The 23320-nt window shown below is 38.6% G+C and overlaps 2 protein-coding genes across 4 annotated transcripts in view; both read right to left on the bottom strand.

Annotated features, from left to right (window-relative positions):
* The window catches only part of MON1B (MON1 vesicular trafficking associated B), a 37254-nt gene extending 25348 nt beyond the window's left edge, over positions 1-11906 (bottom strand). The window contains exons 1-2 of one of the 3 annotated variants that reach the window (XM_077890884.1): positions 11767-11901; positions 11478-11610 (exon numbers count right to left, since the gene is read on the bottom strand). The gene's annotated coding sequence lies outside the window, so the exon portion shown is untranslated. Of the gene's footprint in view, positions 1-11477 lie in introns of all 3 variants that reach the window. The other 2 variants (XM_077890883.1, XM_077890885.1) reach the window with 2 other exon arrangements.
* Positions 11907-18292: 6386 nt separating this feature from the next.
* Positions 18293-21911, bottom strand: LOC144304360 (metalloproteinase inhibitor 2-like). The gene is made up of 7 exons (XM_077882893.1): positions 21797-21911; positions 20148-20282; positions 19826-19948; positions 19578-19651; positions 19333-19447; positions 18963-19084; positions 18293-18722 (listed from the first exon to the last, which is right to left on the bottom strand). The coding sequence occupies exons 1-7, from the start codon at positions 21909-21911 to the stop codon at positions 18618-18620; spliced, it is 789 nt and encodes a 262-aa protein (XP_077739019.1). The 3' UTR covers positions 18293-18617.
* Between the last annotated feature and the right edge of the window lie 1409 nt (positions 21912-23320).

Below are 23320 nucleotides of genomic sequence, written 5' to 3'. Positions count from 1 at the left end.
AAATTTCTGCTGTTTAAGTGTCCTTGTCTATGCTATTTTATCATAGAAGTCTGAGTTGACCAAAACACTCCTATACTCCTCAAACCCATGCCACACTCCTACCCTTTGTTACAAGTGATCAAGGCAACTGAAGAGGTAGCTGAGTTCATTTATATGACTTCTAAGGATAACAGTGTTTACATTTAAAAGTGGGCACCTTGGGAGAAATTCCTCATCTAGGGTTAATTGATTAGCCTCCAGACTCTTACCCCTAACCCTTGGCATGTGTTCCTCAAAAGTGGAGACCCCCATCTTCCCAGGACAAAAGGTCACATCATTCTTCATGAGGCAGCCAGGACACTGCACTCCTGCGGCTGGTGAACCATGCCCCATTCTCCATCTGCCCCAGGCCCCTGAGCCTCTGGAATAGACTATTTGTGGACCACAGTGTGTTCTTTTCTGTGGATATCTGCATGCACTGAGGTCACCTCCAGGCAATGACTTCTGTTCCCACGAGTCCTTCCAAATCATAAGAAATTAGAAGACAAGCAGCAGGAATTACTCAGATTTCTAGTTGGGAGAAGTAACAAGGCAAACCATAGATCTACAAGAGAGAATGCAACTATGCTATTTTAGACTGTATCTTGAACACTTTGAGTATTATTTGACATGGTTCTTTTTGAAATCTTCCATTTTAGTAAGTGCTCCCCTGTCTGGTTTTGGAATATGCCACTCTGGCCTACTGCTATGGGCTGTAGCTCAGCTATGAATTTAGCTTACCAAGTCTTTACAGTAAGATTTGGTTTCTCTTACTTATGTGCTACTCAGAGGCCAATTGTGAAACATGCTCAGTATTCTATCCCACAGTTCATGTCTCAGATATTTTGCTGTCAGTCTGGTCATTTTCATACATGCATCTCTTAGGAGTTTGCCAGGATATTGTATACAAATTTAGTGAATCCCCTTCTCTGGCTACATCATTTCCATAAACAATGTCTATATTCTCTAGCTGGGATATGTGCCATTTTATTATTGAGGGGAAGTAACAAGGATGTAGGGATGGAATTCCAAGCTGTAGGAAACAAGATGACAACAGTCACGAGTACACTGTGGAGGAAACAGACTTTATAGAATTAGTCTAGGCAAGTCACTAAACAAACAAACAAAAATCTAGCAACCACCACCACTCACAAGGCAAGAACAGAATCCAAAGTTGATACAATGCACTATCTAAATTGCTGATTTTTCAATAATGCATGTAAAGAAATAGGAAATCTTCTTCACAGGAAAAAAAAATTTGTCAGTAGACATACTCCGAGGGGGCTGAGATGTTGGACTTAGCAATAAAGGACTTCAAAACAGGTATCATAAATATCTATTTAAAATGAAAAGAAAGTATATATAAAGAATTAAAGCAAACACAATTATATGGCTCATAAAATAGATAATATGAATAAAAAAGTTGAGATTATACATATGAACCAATAAGATTATCAGGATATGGGTAATTCACTGGAGAGATTCCACAGCAGATTTCAGCTAACAGAAGGAAGAGTCTGCAGAACAAAGAGTTGCAATAGATACTGTCCAGTTGATGGACAGAAAGATAAAAGAATGAAGAAAAATGAACAAATCTTAAGATACCCTTGGGAAACCATTAAACATACTGCATTAAATATGTAATGCTCATTCCAGAATGAGAAGAGTCATAAAAATATAATGGCTGAAAGTTCCTCAAATTTAAGGGAAAGTATTAATGTGTACATTTAAAAAGATCAACAGATTCATAATGGCTTAAGCACAAAGGTATCTGCCCCTGGAATCTGTAGACTGGATGCACCTGGTCTAGGTCACTCATAAAGAATTTCCCCTTTGACCGTCTTGGCTGAGACATTCCATCAAGTTTCTGCAAGGCCCTCAAGCTTCTTGGAGGATGTACAGTTAACTGCACTTCATTTTCATCTTTTGTGGCATAACCATGAGGGAAATAGAGGCTAATGATGGGTTCACAAGTCAACTGGAATAATTCTTCTAAGGTTTCTCTGTATTTGTCACCAACTCCATCCACCTGCCCTTGGACTCCTTTATTTTATTTTGCTTATTCTTTTTAGGCACTTTTACAATGTTGTTTTTATTTATTTTTATTTTTTATTATTCTTTTTTACAATGTTGTTTTTAAAGCCTGGCTTTTTTAAAATGGACTTTTAGGGGCACCTAGCTGGCTTGTTGGTAGAGCATGCTACTCTTTATCTTGGGGTTGTAAGTTCGAGCTCCCTGTTGGGTGTAGAGACTACTTAATAATAAAATCTTTTAATAAAATAAATGAACTTTTAGTTTGGAATAATTTTAAACTTATGGAAAAGCTGGAAATTCAGTATGGATATTTCCTATATGGCTTTCAGTTTCTTCAGGGGTAATATCTTACATAAGCACAGTGCATTTGTCAAAGCAATGAAATTAACACTGGTGCAATACTATGAGCTAAACTATAAACTTTATTCTTGTTTAAGTAATCCTGATACCCAACCCATATTCCTTTTCACTTCTCTGATCAGATCCAGGAGTCTTCTTGTGCCTTTAGCCTTCTACAATATGTGATAACTTTCAATCTCTCCTAGTTTTTCATGATTTGGATAATTTTGAAGAGGACCAGTCAGGTATTTTGTAAAATGTCTCTCATCGTTGGTTTGTATGTTTTCTCTTGGTTAGGTTTGGATTACAGATTTTTGAGCAGAATATACCACAGAAATGGATTACCCTTCTCACTCCATCACATCAGGTGATACATGATATCAATATGAATTATCCCTGTTTATATTCCCCTGATTAAGAAGGTGTCTGCCAGATTTCCACTATAAAGTCACTATTTTTACCTTTTAATACTTTATTTGGAAGTGATTGAGTCACTAAATGTAGCCTGCACTCAAAGAAGAGGGATGTGAAGTTCGCAGAATTATCTGCTTATCTTACTTGGGATTATTTTGTAAGAAAGACTTGCCTTTTCATTTATTTCTTTATTCAACCTTACACTTATAACCATGTGGTCATAGATATTCACTTTATTCTTTTGGGGGTATGAGACTATACTACCAACATATATTTTGGGCAAATTCTCTAGTTTCAGCCATTGTGAGCTCCTTTAGATGGACTCTTGTGTCCTTTTGGTATAACTGTAACTTTTATTTACTTATTTAAAAACTGTACAACCTTCTAGGCCATGGTTACCAGGGCTGGAGAAAATGGGAAAGATTGGTCAAAAGGTATAAACTTTCAGGCAGCCCCAGTGGCTCAGCGGTTTAGCGCTGCCTTCAGCCCAGGGTGTGATCCTGGAGACCTGGGATCGAGTCCCATGTGGGGCTCCCTGCATGGAGCCTGCTTCTCCCTCTGCCTGTGTTTTTGCCTCTCTGTGTGTGTGTGCCTCATGAATAAATAAATAAAATCTTTAAAAAAATTTTTTTAAAAAGGCACAAACTTTCAATAAGATGGACAAATTCCAGGGATCAAATGTACAACATGGTGACTGTGGTTAATAATACTGTATTGTATACTTAAACTATGCTAAGAGAGTAGATATTAGGTGTTCTTACCACACACACAGTCATTATGTGAGGCGATAGATGTGTTAATTGAGCTTGACTCTGCTAATCATTTCATAATGTATACATATGTCAAATTGTTACATTATATACCTTAAATGTATATAATTTTTATCAGTTGTATCTTAATGGAACTGGAAAAGATAGGTCTTTGATTTATGGAGCTCCAGGGTTCCTGTGTATTTTCCATTCTTCGGCTCTGGAATCAGCTGTTTCTCCAGGGTCGTGCATTCTTATCATATCCTACCATATTCCTAACTGAAAGCCTCCCAAGGGGTTTCCATGAAGTCAATAACTAGGAGAAAGTCATACTATATCCTAGCCAAGGACGTGATGAGCCTGCTAGTAAAACAGGGGCAATATCTTAATAGAATAGTGGTATCTAGCTGTCATGTACTGACAAGAGCCAGGGGGTAGCCATGGGACCAGAATCTGTGATTGGTGGCCAAACAGTATGGAAGATTAAAATTGGATACAGGACTTCACACTACAGCAGGAATTGCAGTAGGTGGGGTGAACACATTTCTAAGATGGCTCCTAGGGATGATTTCATGATTCATGTGGAATCATGAAAGCGCTAGATGGAGAAGCACCAGAATTGCTATGGCAGACAGCAGGAGTAGGCACATTCGAGTGGATAAATTGTGGAAGACCAAGTAGTTTTCTAGCACCTGGTAGTGTTTTGAGCCATGCCTATTCCTTTTCTGACCTACTGTCTTGTGTTGACTTCCAAGTTAGATGAAACAGAGATGAACCACCTCTGCCAGTCCTTCAGGAAAATCCCAAGACAGGTCTGAACACACACACACACACACACACACACACACACACGCACACGCACACTAATTTGCCATTAAGGTCTACTCTGATCCTTCTTGGTTCAGGGAAGAGGAGGGTACCTCTCTGGGAATGTGGGCTGCTATTGCTTTAAAGCCGCTGCATAGCTGGGGTTGAGTGAAATAAAGGCAAACAAGATCACCATGGAACTCTTCTACTGTTTTGAAGTCATGTTTTTTTTCTTGATTCAGCATTAGCTTGGTTGCTGTCAGCGGTTGATTGTTTTGTGGTGTTCTGATAAAATTGGTTCTGACATTTTCTGCTTGTTTTTTTTGATGTGTCTCTGAGGGGATGAGAGCTTGGAGCTGCCTACTCTGCCATTCTGATGACATTACTCCTCTAGTTATTGGTTTTTAAAGACCATTCTCTGATTTAGAAAATATGGGCTTTGTAAATGGGTATAGAAGCCAACCTGAAATTGCTCCCAATAGGCAAAGCTGGAACAATTTGAGCAAATACATAAATAATATTAGGACTGGATTATAACCCCCCAAACAAAATAAATATCTAGGAGCCCATAATAATATCAGTGAATAATTGAATCAATAAATAGATGGGGCAAAGGGATAAATCTCCTCACAGAGCAATTTGAATTAATTCCAATTACTTTCCCTCCCAGGAATGTGGGCTGGATTTAGTGACTCACTTCCCAATGAAAGGATATGGATGTGGAACATGAAAAGTGGGTTTACAGTGGTGAGACCTAGTAGTAGCCACTTTAACCAAGTGATCAAGGGTAACATCACTGGAGATGATATGTACATATAGTGCACCCCTGATATGACTCGATGAGAAGGGCACTTCTTTGTGGTAGCTTTCTCCATAAAAACCATAATCTCAATTTAATAATGAGAATATAGGAGACTAACAAAAATCGAGAGACATTGCATAAGATAGGTGATGAGGACTCCATCATGTTTTCTAAGTTAATGGAAAACCAAGGACTGAGAAATAGATCAGAGATTGAAGATGTGGTGATTGAGGGCTGTGGTGATCTAGATTAGATTCTGGCACAGAAAAACATTTGATTTAGTGGAGAAATTAATGAAATCTGGGTATAGAGACTGTCACTGAGTTAATAGTATTGTGCCCATGTTGACTTTTTAGTTCTGACCAATGTCCCCTGGTGATGTAAGGTGTTCTCATAAGGGCAAGAGTTAGGTGAGGAGTATGGAAAAAATTCTAGGTACCGTCTTTGAAACTTTTCTGCAGATCTAAATTTATTCTAAACTTTAAAAATGGAGTAGGATAAAAAATAGGGAAGACACTGTTGTGGAAGGAATCTGGACAAGTTTGAAGTTGATGAATTATGTTAAGGGGAGAAATTCAATCACCAAAAACATTCATTGTTCAGACCTCATTTATTCTGTAAATTTTCTACAATTTCAACCTGGGTCTGCATCTTGCAGTGTTTTCATTTTACAGAGTTTATGGTATTTGATTTTATTTTGGAAAACATGTTTTATTTTAAAGTAGTAAGATTGATTAATAATAGCCTTCACATTTTGTGCTTTTGTATCTTGCAGTCCTAAAAGATAGTCTTTTTTTGTGTTAGTTTTAAAAGTTAAAGGTGTTGTGCTAGGGGAATGAGATTCTTCTCTCTTTTCTCATCTAATGATTTCTTGGTTCAGCAAATCATGTAGGGAAGTTTCAAGTCGTGTTGGCTGGAGTGTGACCCTAGGCTTCTCTGGGTCTATTCCATTCTGTAGGCTTTGTTTTGCTTTGGATGGAGTGAGGCATCTGATTTTAGAGAACCTTAGACACAATGTGTCTTTCCATTCATTCGAGTTAATTTTATGTCTTTTGAGAATGTTTATATTTCATATATACTTTGGAACTTATTTATTGATGGTTTTTAATATTTTTGAAAATTACATGCACATTTTATTGCTAAACCACTTTGAAGGTAAATTGCAGACATCAAGATATTTCACCTCTGAATACCTGCATCTCCTAAGAACTAGGATATTTTTATACATAGCCAAGAAATTTACATCAATTCATCAAGCTTACCTAATATATACTCAACTTTCAGACATTTTTTTTTTTTATCATTCAACTAACAAGGTTCCACATTCTTGGGCCTCCAGATTCTACATCATAGACCGCTCTGTCTAAACTTCATTTATCCTGCATACTCTACCGTAGACAAAATAGATTCCACATCTCAGATATTTCAATCTCCAATTCTAGACATTATTTCTAGAGACCCCATGGCTAACTCCAGAAAAAATCCATTTCTGATTCCAAAACCTTTTAATGATTCAGCCCTCAGTCCCACTCACAGACCTAGAGAAATTTGCTACTGAGCCCACAGACACTAATCACTGACCCCACGCATGCCTATCAATGTCTCCATACACCACCATTAATCTCAAAAGCCTCATCACCTATTTCACAAACCCAGTTCCACAACCCACAATTCCAGGGAGATTTATGGGTAAGTCCTCAGGTAGATCAAGAAAGAAGAGAGGCCCTCAAAGACCCCATCTTTGTTCACATAAAGATTGTTGTCCTTCTCAAAAATGACCAGTAGATGGCAGAAAAATCCATGTTTTTGATATCTGCTCCAAAGATCATGGAACTTGAAGAGTTTTTGAGACCAGCTCATCTGTGATCATTGTGATATCAGAAAATTCCCCATCAAAACCTTTTCTTCTCAGCCCACTTCAGGCCACCTCTAATAGCCCGTCCCACTTCTATGTCACTAATCCAAATCTGTACCTATCTTAAGGGTCTTGTGCTTCCTCTCACCCTTTTCTTCACTAAAACCCATTGGGAGGAAATAAATACATTGAAAACTATTTATGAAAGTCTTGCATGTGATATTTTATGTTTCCTACTAGAATTTTCTGCATTACCATAGAGATTATTTGTTAATCCAAAGTGATTAATCTGTAATAGCCAGAGTGGTGTATATAACATTTTTGGATAAGGAAAGAGTCCATCTGCCTCTTAAATTAGGTTGGTGGAGGCAGCCTTATACTTTTGGAAGTAATAATAAGAGCTGATATTTGTTAGAATATACTATGTGCAAGGCACTGTACTAACCACTTTTCATGGGCAAATGAGAGTCTTCATATTAACTCTACTAAGTGATGGATATGAAACATTTTGTTACTAAGAAGTACACTGATGCCCAGAAAATTCAAGTAATGTGTTCAGGTTCCTACAATCAGAAAAATGCTCAGGATTATATCTTTCCATATATTCATACTGCATGTAGTGAACAATATGGCGTTAGCATTGTTGGAGCTTTGTGGAATCAAATGAAGTTACTGTTCTCTTGCTGCAACATGTGTTGGAATCTTCTCATTATTGGATCTGGCAAACAGTTTTAGCTGTTCTACCTTGGGTAAGTATGACCATTAATCAATTCTTCAGGAGGGTGGCATTGTGACAATACCTAGGCTGATGCTAGCAGAATATTTTCAGCTAGGTCCGCCCACTGGCTCCTGGTTGCATGACTCTCTTTAGGGGAGTGGAGTGTTTAGATTACACATCCCAGCTGCTGCCAGGGACCAGTTCAAGACCATCTTCTTCGCCCCCTGCAGGCAAAACATCACTCAATTTTTCAATGTGATTGTGTTTCTCTGGCAGTATAGCTGGACACTCAGGATGGTGAGCAACAGCTCTGTACCAGCACCCCTGGGGCTGTTGTCAGAGACATGGTATACAGTGTCATAGTCCTGTGCCTAGAAAACAGTCTCCCTACTCATCATCCCATTTCCTACAACTCGCTTTGGTAGTTAGGATTCTGGGTTGAATGTAAGAGAAACCAATGCTAAGGCGCTCATTTAAAAGTGAGTTAAGGAAGTGTTGCTCCTCTTTCTCTCTCAGGAACTTCTCCCTCACCCACATGGCTCTTTTAGTCATCACCATCCTTCCCTGGTCACAAGAGTGGAAAGCTTGAGCCAAGCCAGTCCAGTCAGAGTACACCAGCCCAGGCCATACAGATTGGTCAGTGAAGGGCACATGACTCAGTGAGAATTCTTGGAAATTTTGATGCCGGAGAAGATTAAAAAGCTGGTTATTTTTGGTGAGGTTGCTGAGCTGGCAGATGGGAGCCTGTCTGAGGAAGGATGCCAGAAGAGACAAGCAGAGCTGTGAGGTAGAGAGATAGACCAAGAGTCATAAAGGTTCTGAGTCTTTGCATCAAGCCAGACCTGAAGCCAGGGGGGGCAGTTCTGTATTTCCCAATTATGAGAGCTCATAAATCCCACCTCTTATGTGTAAGTGACTTTGAGCTAGTTTTCTATCACTTATAATCTAATGTACTGGCTTGTTACGTCTCAACCTACAACAGGCTCTGAAGGTCCCTCAGTCCTGATTTAATCATTTCCTTAATGGATGATTATTTTATTTGTAAAGATCTTTAAAGGAGAGCATCTAACTAATCACCAGAGCCCTAGAAGGTCACCCTTCATAACCCTTCAAAGTAGCCTCCATATCTGGTGCTGGGATTGGTATTATTCGGTGTTGCAACATAAACACATTCATAGGCTTAGGGATGTTATCTTGTTATTTTCTGTTTTCCCTTAGATGAAATATTTAGGGTCAAGATCATGAAGTAATTCTTATAAAAACAAACTGCTGAACTTGAGGAGAAAATTCACTAAAAAATTTCAACTTTAATATTAGGCATTTCTAAAACCTAAATACAGAACCACACGTGGAAACAAGGGATAGTTATGTCTGCACAAAAATTTGGTGTCAAGAGCATGAGTTAAGTAACACACAGATCACTTACTTAAATTAGTGCAAACTGTCTGATCCCAATCATTTGTTTGCCAACTCACTTCCCTGATAAGCTATGGTGGTATCCACCAAATGTTGCAGAGACTCCCAAATTCCGCTCAGCTTGCAAAACCAAAAACTGAACTCAGTATATGTGAAAGAGAGAAGTTTGAAACAAACAAGATCTGGAGATCATCAAGTATACTATTTTTCAACATATATGTGCTAAACATCTTAAAGGCTAGAATATCTCCATCTTCCATCATCAGCAACATGAATTCGTTATCGCATAGGGAAGTAGCCAATCTGAGTCACATTCTCAGCAAATATCCTGGAAGACCAGAAAGCAAGAGCCCTATATGCCAGTAGTCCCATTTTGAGATTGTTTGCATTGTATTAGTGGGTCCTAGGTGACAAAATCCAACAAAAAAAATGAGGACAATACTGTATGGTCAGTATTTAATTTTGTTGCATTATTTTAAAGTTAGTGGTTATAGGTTCCTTGATACAAATTTAGTATAACAGATGTTTAGAAAGGAATTATGACTTAAATACAATGCAGTATGTTACATATTTAAGTAAATTTCACTTTTAAAAGGGAATAATATTTTTAAATATACTCAGGGGTGGAGTATGTTTTTTATTGCATCATATCAGGGGGTATATGATGCTACTCTAAATGATCTGTGCTGATATTAGCCTTGATCACTTGGTTAAGATGAATTCTTCAGTGTTTCTCTATTATAAAATCACTAGTTTCTCTTTTCCATATTCTATTATCTGGGATATGGTAAGTCCTTCTCATACTTAAGAGAAAGGAAATTAATTTCCCACCTCCTAGAAGGCAGAAATCTACAATGCTATTTGGAATTCTTCTATAAGGAAGATTTGCTCCTACTCCCTATTTATTTATTAAATATTTTATTAATATTGGTATAGAATTATGGATATTAATTTTATTTTTTGAGCTATAATTTAATTCTATATATTTATTTTTCTAGGAAAAATTTCCTAGAAATTGTATATTTTGCTTGGAAAATTGTTTCGGCCATGGCCATTGAGAGTTCTTTCATATTGATCCATGTGTCCTTTTAACACACATGGGATCATCTTGTGTTTTAACTGCCCCAGCCCTGTATTCAGCCCTTTTCCAAAGGGCCCTGAGTTCTTGTATTGGATAATGGTGTTTAGAAACCAAGATCTGGGCATTAGGTGTTCTCATTGCTATCAGGATGTCAGCGCTTCTAGGTCTGCTCAGGAGACAGTCAGGAAACAAACAAATTTTATAAATAATATAAATATGTATCTATATATGTATATATATACTATATATGCTAATCTTTGTATATAACCGTATCTATAATAATTTATGCATCTATGTATCTGAATATATATTAAAATAGATGTGAATTCATACTGTATTCATATCTCTGACTAAGCCTCATCACAGGATACAATGTAGCCTTTCCCCCCCTTGCTTATGCAAGGTTTTGGATGAATTCATGGATGACACTTAAGAGGCCCTAATAGGGCATGGAGAAAAGCAACCGATCCTTGACCTATTTGTGACTTTCTCCTGAAGCAAAAGCCTAGGTATTGGTTAAAATAATAGCCTGAAAAAGACTGCATGTTGTAGATCAGAGGCATGGCTGTAGGCCTCCGATGTACAAGTAAGATCTAGTTACATATCTTCCTGGACTTGGGAATTTGCAGAGGAGAGGAAGAGATTAGGTCATGGCCTAATGGTCATGGCCTCCCTGTTGAGTGGTCAGTGTGGATGAGGATGCAGGGGCATGGCTATGTACAAGAAAATTTATGGCCAACTTTGAAGGATAATGGGGGAAATGATTATAGGAACTAATCTCTGAGAAATTTTGTGACATCCTATAGAATTCTTTCATATCTCAGGACCTTTCCAGGGTCAAAGAAGTAATGGTAAGTATGTTGGCTTTCTCCTTGAAAATACTAGTTTCCCTTTAGGAAGTGTGGATGATTTCAGTACGTTGTTAATCTGAATTAACATAATACTATAACAATGATTAATACTAGCCTGGTGAATCTTTTGTTGTTCCTTTTTAATCTATATGAAACTGGGACAGCTGTGATACATCATTACTTTTTGCCTTTATAGTAGAATTGAATTTACTACTACAATTGGGAATGAGGAAATAGCTCAAAACTCGGGGAATAAATCTATATTTTTATGAGTATGGTGAGGTTTAAAAGAGGTAGATCCTTATTTATTAAAGTAGTGGTCATTATTGCTAATGTTAGTAATAATAACTACTAACCATAGAGTATACAAGTTGAAATTTATTGAGTGCTTACTTGGTATCAGGTAATACTTCAAGCATATTCCATGTCTTAAATATTTAATCTTGGCAGTGGTCCTATAAGAGAAGTTCTGTAATTATCACATTTCACAGTCGAGGAGTCTGAGGAGATGAGCTGCTCTGAAGTCCTACAGCCAGAAATTAATGCAATTTGGATTTTAACCCAAGTACCTTGAGTCTAGGTACCATTAAGTTAACCTTTATGTTTCTCATGATGATTAAAGGAATACCTATTACAAGGCTCTAATATTATTTATCCACATTCTGTAATATTATAATGCTACCTCAGTAAAGACAGAAGAACTGTATGAAAGTCTTGTCCTAAATCCTTCATTGTCCCACCAGGCTCCCACCTGGCTCCACCTGGTGGTTTCTGTATCCTTCTGGCTATCTTGGCCATGCTGGCAAGTCTGCGCTTATGCACTATTATACCACTGGATTCTTTTCTTAGAACTTGGTGAGTCTGTTAAGAATGAAGAGTCCCTTGCTATGGAATTTCACCATTTGGTCATAAGGGGTGAGAATTCTTGATATGGTGGTTGAGTGGGGGATCATGGACATGGGTGCAGTGGGGCTGCACTTTTTGTCTTTAAGACTTGGCTGGAGACACACAAGTGAAATCTTGAATACCTAAACACGCACAATTTTTCAATCTCCCAAACAATACTGCTTTATTCTAGGGCCTGGGCATTTCATCAGGAGAATGCAGGTCTATAAAATCACATTACCAGGTTAACACTACCAACTCCTCTTCATACGTATCACCCCATGAGAGCAGAAGATTCTCCATCCTACTCTGACTGAATGTGTCTGTGTCTGACAGGTCCCAGTCAAACATCAACACTGTAGCACCCACACACATTCCTGAGTGCCATACCATTTTTCCTCTTTTCTCTGCAGATGATCAAGTCTCCTCTGAGGAGGCATTTCAATTTACCTACACATCTGATGAGGAAAAAATACCATGGTCACATTTCATGAGTGGATATTTTCCAGCCAAAAATACCTCATCTAGGGTGAGTTGTCTTCTTTGACCCCTTGCATGGAACCCTTGCTTTTGGCCAATAGACCAGAAACATAGTTATTGTTTCTCTTTGTGCTCCCATGACTGCCCATCTATGGCTGATTTGCTTTCTTGCCCGGGGTATACTGAAGCCCTAGGACTGGATTCACTCAAACTACAGAGGGAACACAGTGTGCAGACCCTCCAAGTTTGACTTCTGTCTTTGTGAGCACAGTTATCTTTGTTACTGTCTTTACCCTGTCTTTGAATAACAATAAGTTAAAATTGAATAGATGTAATGTGGAATATGGGAATGTACAGCTAGAAGGAGAAAGAAGGGATCTTGATATCTACAAGGCAGAAGGTAATTCTATCATGAGTGACCCACCAGCTGTTCTTTCAGCAAGGAGCTATTGCTCCCTCTCCCTCTTCATTTTTTCTTCTCCTTTTCTCAATCCTTGTTGTCTTTCCTTTGTCCCTTGTCTTTGTTTTTGCCCTTTCTATTTGGTGAGCTTCTTCATCTTCCCTTCTCCCTATCAGCACTACCCACATCAAGCCTTTTTCTTTACACACAACTCTTGACTCCCTGATGGACAAAGACAAATATAGATTAATAGATGGTTTGGCTTGATATGTTGAAATAAGGTGGAAATGGATGGCTACTATATGATATGCCAAGTCAAGGGTGATTTTGAAAAAAAAGAAGGGAAGGAAAAATTCTCCTAATAAAGAGAGTATAAGAACATGCTCCTAGTCATATTGTTTCTGTGGAAAAAGAAATGACCTGAAGTTAAAAGATACCTGTATTAGTTTTCTAGGACTACTGTAACAAAATACCACAGACTGGGTGGTTTAAACAACAGAAATTTACTTTTTCACAACTATGGAGGCTAAAAGTTCAAGATCAAGCTGAGAATCATTCTTTGGAGTTTCTTCTGAGACTTGTCTTTTTGGCTTGTAGATGGCTGTCTACAAGCTGTGTCTTCTCATGGTCTTTCTTCTGTGTGTGTCAGTGTCCTAATCTCTTTTTATAAGGATGCCAGCAATATTGGATTAAGGCCCACCCCTGTGGCCTCATTTTACCTTAATTATTCCTTTAAAGACCGTCTCTCTGTCTGGCTCAGTGGTAGTGTGTCTGACTCTTGATTCCAGGGTCATGAGTTTGAGCCCCACGATGGGCATGGAGCCTACTTAAAATTTAAAAAAAATTTTTTTAAATAAATACCCTCTTTCTAACTACAGTAACATTCTGAAGTACTAGGACTAGGACTTCAACATATGAATTTTGGGTACACAATCCAGCTTATAATAATATATGAACTCATGGGCAGTGGCAAATGGATGTTCCAGTCTATTTCCATAAGCAGTTAACTGTAGCCCCCAGATAGTGTCACATGGAGAGGAAGCTTCACCTAGCCAAACCTGGGAATCACAAGAAGTAATAAAATGGTTACCAATTTAATCAAATTTATAAAGCAAATGGATACACAATGCACCTTGCACATTTCAATCACATGTTCTAAAGAATTTTTATGAATAAACACACTATGTAACAAGACCTCAATCAAGATACAGAAAAATACTCCAAATCTCTCAAATCCCTTTGGACCTAATCATTCTCTTAGGCTAGATTCAGACAAATATTGACTTAATATCTGTAACTATAGATTAATTTTGCATATTCTCAAATTCAATGCAAACAGAATACTTTAGTGTAATCTCTTTGATAAATGGTTTCTTCCTCTCGGGACAAAGCTTATAAAATTCATCCATGTTGCCTATACTGGTAATTCATTTTCTTTCTTGGTGGCTATTACATTGTATGAATAAACCAAAATTTGTTCAATTACTGGTGGAAAATGTTTATTTTCCAGGATCTTGGCCATTATCAATAAGGCTATTACATACATTTATGACAAGTCTCTTGGTTTTTAATAGATGGCTTGGCTTATGTTTTCATTTTTTATATAAATACTTAGGTTGTAATCTGTTTATCATATGATAATTGTATCATTAACTTAATAAATCATTGAACATTTTCCAAATTGGTTGCAATACTTTATACTCTCAAGAGTAAATTGGTGGAGAGGATGTGGAGAAAGGGGAACCCTCTTGCACTGTTGGTGGGAATGTGAACTGGTGCAGCCACTCTGGAAAACTGTGTGGAGGTTCCTCAAAGAGTTAGAAATAGATCTGCCCTATGACCCAGCAATTGCACTGCTTGGGGATTTACTCCAAAGATACAGATGCAGTGAAACGCCGGGACACCTGCACCCCGATGTTTCTAGCAGCAATGTCCACAATAGCCAAACTGTGGAAGGAGCCTCGGTGTCCATCGAAAGATGAATGGATAAACAAGATGTGGTATATGTATACAATGGAATATTCCTCAGCCATTAGAAATGACAAATACCCACCATTTGCTTCGACGTGGATGGAACTGGAGGGTATTATGCTGAGTGAAATAAGTCAATTGGAGAAGGAAAAACATTATATGGTCTCATTCATTTGGGGAATATAAAAAATAGTGAAAGGGAATAAAGGGGAAAGGAGAAAAAATGAGTGGGAAATATCAGAAAGGGAGACAGAACATGAGAGACTCCTAACTCTGGGAAACGAACAAGGGGTGGTAGAAAGGGAGGTGGGCGGGGGTTGGGGGTGACTGGGTGATGGGCACTGAGGGGGGCACTTGATGGGATGAGCACTGGGTTTTATGCTATATGTTGGCAAATTGAACACCAATAAAAAATAAATAAATAAATTTTAAAAAAGGAGCAAATTGGAAGACTACCAGTTACTTCAAATCCCTGTCAACACTTGGTATTGTCAGTCTTTTAATTTTAACCATTGTAATGAATACAAAATGGTGTCATGTAGAGATTCTATTTTTGTTTTTCCAATAATAAGTATTTTTAGGGACTTCTGGCCATTCATGTATCATGTTTTATGAAGTGTCTATTCAGATACTTTGCTCATTTGTATTGTTATTTTTCCTTTTGAGTAGTAAGAGATTTTTTTCCCCTTTAGTATTTTCTAGATACAGCATGTTTGTCAGATATATGTGTTTTGCATTTAACTCTCCTCTCTGGGCTTATTCTCTTATTTTTGGAATATCAGCTTTTGAAGAATGAAAGTTTTAAATTTTAATAAGGCAAAATTTATCAGTTTGTCTTTTACCATTTTTACTTTTTGTGCCCTATATAAGAAACTATGGCCTATGTCATAACTGATGTTTCATTTCATTTAGGCTCTCAGAGGATTAAGCTAGGACATCTTTGCTACATATGTATACACAATTATGTATAAAAATTTTTGTGACTGTGTGTGTGTATGCATATGTGTGTGTGTGTCCTTAGAGCCACAGAAAACATGCAACCGTTTACTTCCCAAAGTCTGTGCCGGGTATGCCATCCATTCTGCAGTGTTCTTTTTCCATAATTCTGTTCTGATTCCAAGGTCAATGGTTGAATTCCAGGGAGGGCGAGATCACAGGCATTGATACATGGATTTTGCAGCCTTCCCTACGTCTATTAAACCCCAACCATGTCCACTTAGATTCTTGATTCTCTGCCAGGAGCTCTATGTTTTTCTGAGAGTTGTAAATGGAAAGCCCTGCTCATTGGAAGGTTGAAATTGGGGGTCTGCATAAATTAGGTTGGGATTGTAGATGTATAAATATCAGGCAGTGCCTTTATTCCTTATAATGCATGCAAGTTCACTCCGATTTCTGAGTCTGTGCCAGGAGCACTATCTCTTTTATAGGGCTTCCTCTCCTAGAATAGACCCCAGTAGATATCAGGTGTACTTGGGAACCTTTGGGACCTTAGGGTAGAAACTGTGCATTTGAGTTTGAATGAGTGGATTGATGTAAAAACTCCATAAACCCTATATTCTAGTTGGTAAATTTACTTTACAGGGGTACATGTTGACAATTCTGAAACTACTTTACATGTATTCTAGGGTTGAACACATAAGTAGATAATATGAGAGTCAAGTTTCTTATTGTCAGAGGAAAAGTGTACAATCAAGAGTTGCGAGCTATCATGAGCCCTGTATTACTCTGTAGTTGGTATTAGTATGAGACTAATGCTTATTTTAATATATATTGAAAGAAATAGGGTAATAGTTATTTTTTTTAAGATTTTTATTTATTTATTCATAGACACACACACACACAGAGGCAGAGACACAGGCAGAGGGAGAAGCAGGCTCCATGCAGGGAGCCTGATGTGGGACTCGATCCTGGGCCTCCAGGATCACACCCCAGGCTGCAGGCAGCGCTAAACCGCTGTGCTACAGGGGCTGCCCTAGGGTAACAGTTATAACCATGTAGATATACATAAATTAGTATGCATACATATATTTCCTGGCTCTATGTACTGAGAAAGCCCAGGTATGGCTTTCTAAATTCCACTGATCAATTGAAAAACAATGGGGACATGGCCAACGAAGTATATAAGGAGAAAACAGTGCCTATCCAGTGGAGAAATCTGGCAGATACAACCTTAACTAGCTGACCGTTGTAAATACTACCAGTGATACAATGTCAATGCTATGTACTTGTGATATAGATCAATAAGAAAAGTATTTCCTCTTTGTGGTATTCTCCAAAATTAACAGTCCCAGTAAAATCATGAAAATACATTAAGACAAATCCAAATTGAGGGGCAGTTTCCAGGATACCAGTACCCTGTAAAATTGCCAGGTCATCAAAAATGATGTTAAATTAAGAAGTCACAAACCAGGAACACCTGAGTGGCGCAGTTAGTTGGGTTTCTGACTTGGTTTCGGCTCAGGTTGTGATCTCAGAGTCATGAGATCAAGCTCTGCATCATTACAGCAAACTAGGTAACAGGTATATATGGATACTTTGTACCATCTTGGCACCTTTTTTGATAAATCCAAAATTTAAAATAACTAAGTAAAATAAAATTGCGTAATCAAATCAAATCATATTAATAATTAAATAAAAGAGAAGACACTCTTTCTGGAAGGACTCTGAGGAATTTTTAATAAATTATGTTCAAAGGGAAACTCCAACCAATTCCCCCAAACATTCATTATTCAGACCTAATTTTTTTTAAAGATTCTATTTATTTGAGAGAGTGAGAGAATAAGGCCAGGGAAAGGCAGAAGGAGAGGGACAAGTGGACTCCCCACTGAGCAGGGAGCCAACACAGGGCTCCATCCCAGGACCCTGAGATCACGACCTGAGCCAAAGGCAGACACTTAACTGACTGAGCTCCCCGGTGCCCCTGTTTAGATCTAAGTTTTACCATAAAGCTGTAAATCCTCTATAATGTCAATCTATGTCTGCATCTTATATTTTTATAGTGTTCATGGTACTTTGTTTTATTTGGAGGAAGCTATTTTATTTTAAAGTCACGGAATTTATCAATTTTCTCTTATATCTTGCACCTTTTATGATTTGAAATCCTAAAAACATTTCGTTCTGTTCTTATAAAAGTTCAAAAGTTTTCCATTTTTATTTTAAGAACTTTAATATGACAAGGGATGATTTTTATATTTGCAAGAGAATCTTGATTCTGTGGGAACAAGGAGCATCCTTTCTCTCATGATTTTTGGTTTTGGAAATCATCTGGGGAAGGTTAAGGATATGTCAGGTGGTATCTGGCCCTGGTCTCTCTGGATCTAGCCCTTGCTAGATCCAGGCTCTTGCTTTGATAGATGAGGAAGTGTCAGGAGTGATGGAATGAGGTTTCTAGAGGAATAAGAAATAGAACCTAACTGAAGAACTGAGAAGATAAAGGGAATTTCTCTCCGGGGTGGGGTTTATCAACTTGGGATTTATTTTTTGTAAATTTTATTGATGCACGCACTACTCACAGAAAATAAACACAACTGAAGTGTACAATTCAAAGGAGGCACAATTCAAATGAACTCCATTCTGTTAACATCAGCCAGGTCAGAAAACAACATTAAAACTGTAATAGATCACTTAGGTCCTAGTGAATAGAGAAGTCGCTGGGGTTGAGGCTTGGTATTGATAATCCTTCTGGATATGGGTCCATTTGCAGACCCCGGTGTCAGTGGGGACACACATGGAGTACAAGGAAAGGTTTCCTTCCCATATTTTGTAGTTACAGTCCTTCTGTTTCCACACACACTCTCCTAGGTCAGGTTGAGGGCAGTCATGCCAGCAGAGGAGGCAGGGCTGAATCTAGGGGTGGAGGGAGATCCAGGACTGCCCACCTCCTGTTTATATGCCCACCCATCCTGGACAGAGAAGGACAACAGGGGTCTGGGCACAAGGAGAGGCTAAAGGGAACAGTGGGGCGCAGTGGTGAGGACAGGAAAAAACAGTGGGAGGAGGTCATGGCCAGGGGACAGAAGGAAGGTGAGAGAGCAGTGATCATCCAGAAAGGGAGACAGCAAGGGAGAAAGACCTGGGAACAAGGACATGGGACAAGAGCAGTGCCTGGGCTGCAGAGAAAAATCACTTAGGTGGCTACTCACTGCACATTTGCATCCTGTTCTGTACGCTCCCTCGAAACCTCGCTTCTGCTCTCTGGTGAGCCGGTACCAGAAGTAGACCAGATGGCATCTTGTGAAGCGCAACGTCCCTCCCCTCAAATAGCCTGCGGTGATGGGTGAGCATGGACTGAGTTGGCACAGCATGTGTGGATGTCCCCTGTGAAGTCAGCCCAGAGGGTCTGAAACCCTAAGTCAGCCATGAATGAGGGTCCAGTATTTCTCTAGAAAAAGTCTCTCAGATTGTGGAGAAAGGGCCCTTGGTCTTTGGTGGTGTTAGCTGTAGAAGTCAGGTGGTCCTTTTTCAGGGAGAGGCAGCAAGGCTGAGAGGCTGTATGTGGACAGGGATGCTCACCTGCGATAAGTAATAGTGACTGTTGAGTGGTCCTCAGCTTATAACCACAGTCGTTCCAACTGATGGGTGAGTAGATATCATGGATTCTTGGGGTGCTCCGGGGAGCCTTGAGTACCTGGGATGGGAGGGAAAGAGTGGCTAGGACCTTAGGTTTTCATAGAAGCTTCAAGGCTCCAGAGACCACCCAATTCTGCAAAAGCAGATTGGAACAGTCTTGTTTTGAGGAAAGGAGGTACTGAGTTTACCTTAATGACATTGACTCTGAAACCTTGTCTTGTGATGGTGTTGTTTCCTGGTCCCAGTATATCAGCTAATATGACTGGGAGGAAGAAGAAATGGGTCAGAGGCCCAGAGGTTCATTGATTTAGGATTTCCTCATCCAATGTCTTAGGGTCACATTGCTCAGATCACCAGAGCTCCCCCACCTCCACATTTCTATACCCCAGGGTGAGACCTCCTTGGTGGAGACTTCTCTGGTGTTTCCCTAGCTCACCGATATCCGATGTGCAGTAATATGTCTGAGGGTGCTCAATTTTACAATTACAAGCATTGCAAGGTGTTGACAGGGCCAGGAGCAAAGGAAAGGCCAGCAGGAATGAAGGATCCATGGTAGGCACTGGGGACATAGGGCATGAATTACAGCATGAACTTCTTCTAGCCCAGCTCCCCCACCCACTTCTAGACAGAAACTGGGATGACTGTGGACACTGTGTACCCCCCTTAAAGATTGAGGACCTGAGAAAGTTTGGGTCCAGCTTCCATGATCCTGTGGACCAGATGCATGAAGTCTATGCCCTGCATTAAAAATGCCTTACCTCTGTCACTCTGAGCCGAGGTGTACCACAGCTTCTGCAGAACACCTAGCACCAGGAAGGATAAATAGTCATCTGCACTTCCTTTTCGCCCTGGGGCATATCCATCAGGGAGGTATGATTTGATTACTGGGTGTACTAATCAGGTACAATCATTTTTCTCTCATGTGCATTTCCTTTCATCCTTCAGGCATATTAACCAGGCAGGTACAGTGTGATTATTGGGTACACTTGTCGCTTGCAATCTCTCTCTGTATGGTTATTAAAAAAGCCACTGAACTGACCCATTCCTGAGGACTATTTTGGGCTGAGCTGTGTCCCCCTAAATTTTGCATGTAGAAGTCCTAATCCCAGCCTCTCAGAATGTGACTGTATTTACAGATAGGCTCTCTAAAGAGGGAATTAAAGTAAAATGAAGTCATTCAGGTGAACTGTGATCTGATATGATTGGTATCTGCATAAAAAGAGAAGATGAGGACACAGCCACACATAGACGGAAGACCACGTGAAGATAAAAACAGAAGGTGGCCATCTATAAATTAAGGAGATACTCTCAAAATGAAACTCAACTGACACCTTGGTCTCAGACTTCTATGCTCCAGAACCATGAGGAAATGTTTCCATTGTTCAATCCACTCAGTCTGTGACACTTCATTATGGCAGCCCTAGAAAACCAACAGACTCCTTTGTTTTATTTTTTAAAAATATATTTGGGGCCTTTATACAACTTAAATTCACATTAGGATTTTGAGAAAACAAAATTTATTCAGTCATTCAACTTCTGTTCCTTTCCCATAGCTCTAGTTTCTGCCACCCATCCCCCAGGCTTCCATTTACTATGTCGTGGTTGATCCTATTGCTCTTTTAACTGAAATACCTATAAACAAAGACACAAGCACATCCATTGTGGCACAATACATATACTTTTTGTCATCTTGCCATTTTAATTTTAGGACATCCTCTATGATGACATCATAGTAGCATATATTCCTTTACTCTTTATACAGTTGTATAATCTTCCATGCTGATAGGCTCTGGATTATCCAACCATTTCCTAATTATTGGTTCTTTCTTTCAACAGTTTTCTGTTGAAATACATATTTTCTTGTATTTAAAAATGTGTATTTTTAAATTTTTTTCATTTTCATTTTTAAAAAATTCTAATCACTGGGTGCTCATCAAGACACGTGTACTACTTATTATTTCACCCATTTCCCCCTCCCCCCAATCTTCCTTCTGGTAACCATCAGTTTGTTCTCTATAGTTAAGAGCCTGTTTCTTGGTTTGTTTCTCTTTTTTCTCTTTTCTCACTTGTTTTGTTTCTTAAATTCTACATATGAGTGAAATCTGTAGTATTTATCTTTCTCTGACTTATTTCCCTTAGCATTATACACTCTACTCCATCTGTGTTGTTGCAAAAGGCAAGATTTCATTCTTTGGTAAGGCTGAATAATATTGCTGTGTGTATCTCACATCCTCTTTATCCATTCATCAATCGATAGTTACTTGGGCTGATTCTGTATCTTCAAGAGCGTAAGGAATGCTGCTATAAACACCAGGGTGCATATATTCCTTTGAATTAGTGTTTTTGTGTTCTTTGGGTAAATAACCAGTAGTGTGATTGCTGGTTTTTGGGGAGCTCTATTTTTAACTTTTTGAGGAGCCTCCATACTGTCCTCCATAGCGGCTGCACCAGTTTGCATTCTCACCAACAGTGCATGACAATTCCTCTTTCTCTAATCCTTTTGTGTTGTCGATTTTAGCCATTCTGACAGGTGTAAGGTGGTATCTCATTTTAGTTTTGATTTGCATTTCCCTGATGATAAGTGATGATGAGCATCTTTTCATGTGTCTATTGGCCATCTATATGTCTTCTTTTTCTTTAAAGAGTTTATTTATTCATGAGAGAGAGAGAGACAGGTAGAAGGAGAGGCAGGCTCCCTGCAGGGAACCCGATGTGGGGCTTAATCCCGGGTCTCCAGGATCATGCCCTGAGCCAAAGGCAGACGCTCAATCGCTGAGCTACCCAGGCATCCCTATATGTCTTCTTTGGAGAAATGTTTGTTCATGTTTTCTCCCATTTTTAAATTGGATTATTAATTTTTGGGTGTTGAATTTTAGAAGTTCTTTATATATGTTGGATACTAATCCTTTATTAGATACATTGTTTGCAAATATGTTCTCCCATTCCATAGGCTGCCTTTTAGTTCTGTTGATTGTTTCCTTTGCTGTGCAGAAGTTTTTTATTTTGATGTAGTCCCAATAGTTTATTTTTGCTTTTGTTTCCCTTGCCTCAGGAGACCTCTATCTAGAAAGAAGTTGCTATGGCCAATGTCAGAGAAAGTATGGCCTGTGCTCTCTTCTAGGATTTTTATGGTCTCACATTTAGGTTGAGTTTTATTTTTGAGTATCCATTTTGAGTTTATTTTTGTGTATGGTGTAAAAAAGTGGTCTAGTTTCATTCTTTTGCATGTTGCTGTCTAGTTTTTCCAACACTATTTGTAAAGAGACTATCTTTTTCCCACTGGATATTTTTTCTTGCTTTGTTGAAGATTAATTGACCACATAACTGTCGGTTTATTTCTGGATTTTCTATTTTGTTCCATTAATCTATGTGCCTATTTTTGTGCCATTACCCTACTGTTTTGATTACTAAAGCTTTGTGATATAACTTGACGTCAGGAATTGTGATACCTCCAGCTTTGCTTTTCTTTTTCAAGATTCCTTTGCCTATTCGGAGTCTTTTACAGTTCCCTAAAGTTTTTAGGTTTGTTTGTTCAAGTTTTATAAAAAACACTGTTAGTATTTTAATAGGGACTGCATTAAATGTGTAGGTTGCTTTAGATAATACACACACAAAATGTGTCTTTACAGGTGACTTCTAGAAATAGAATTGCAGTAAGGGCCATTTGCACTTTTTTTCTGTAACTTGTCCATATCATGCTATTTTTTCTACAGGGTTATTGACTGTCTCTCTACTTTTAGAAACTGTACATTAAACACATTAACTCTTCATGGTATAATTGCATTATTTTTCTCATATAACATTTTACTCCTCTTGAGTTAAAAAATAGTTTAACAATATAACCACATCTGGAATTTGAGTCACAGTTAGCAAAGGCTTCTACTACTAACAGGTATTAGAAGACTTTTACCATAATTCTTTCTAACATTTC

Source organism: Canis aureus, chromosome 3 (genome assembly GCF_053574225.1).
Source record: "Canis aureus isolate CA01 chromosome 3, VMU_Caureus_v.1.0, whole genome shotgun sequence".
Classification (NCBI taxonomy): Eukaryota; Metazoa; Chordata; class Mammalia; order Carnivora; family Canidae; genus Canis; species Canis aureus.
Note: the sequence above shows the minus strand (reverse complement) of the source record. Positions and strands in the feature narration are given on the sequence as shown.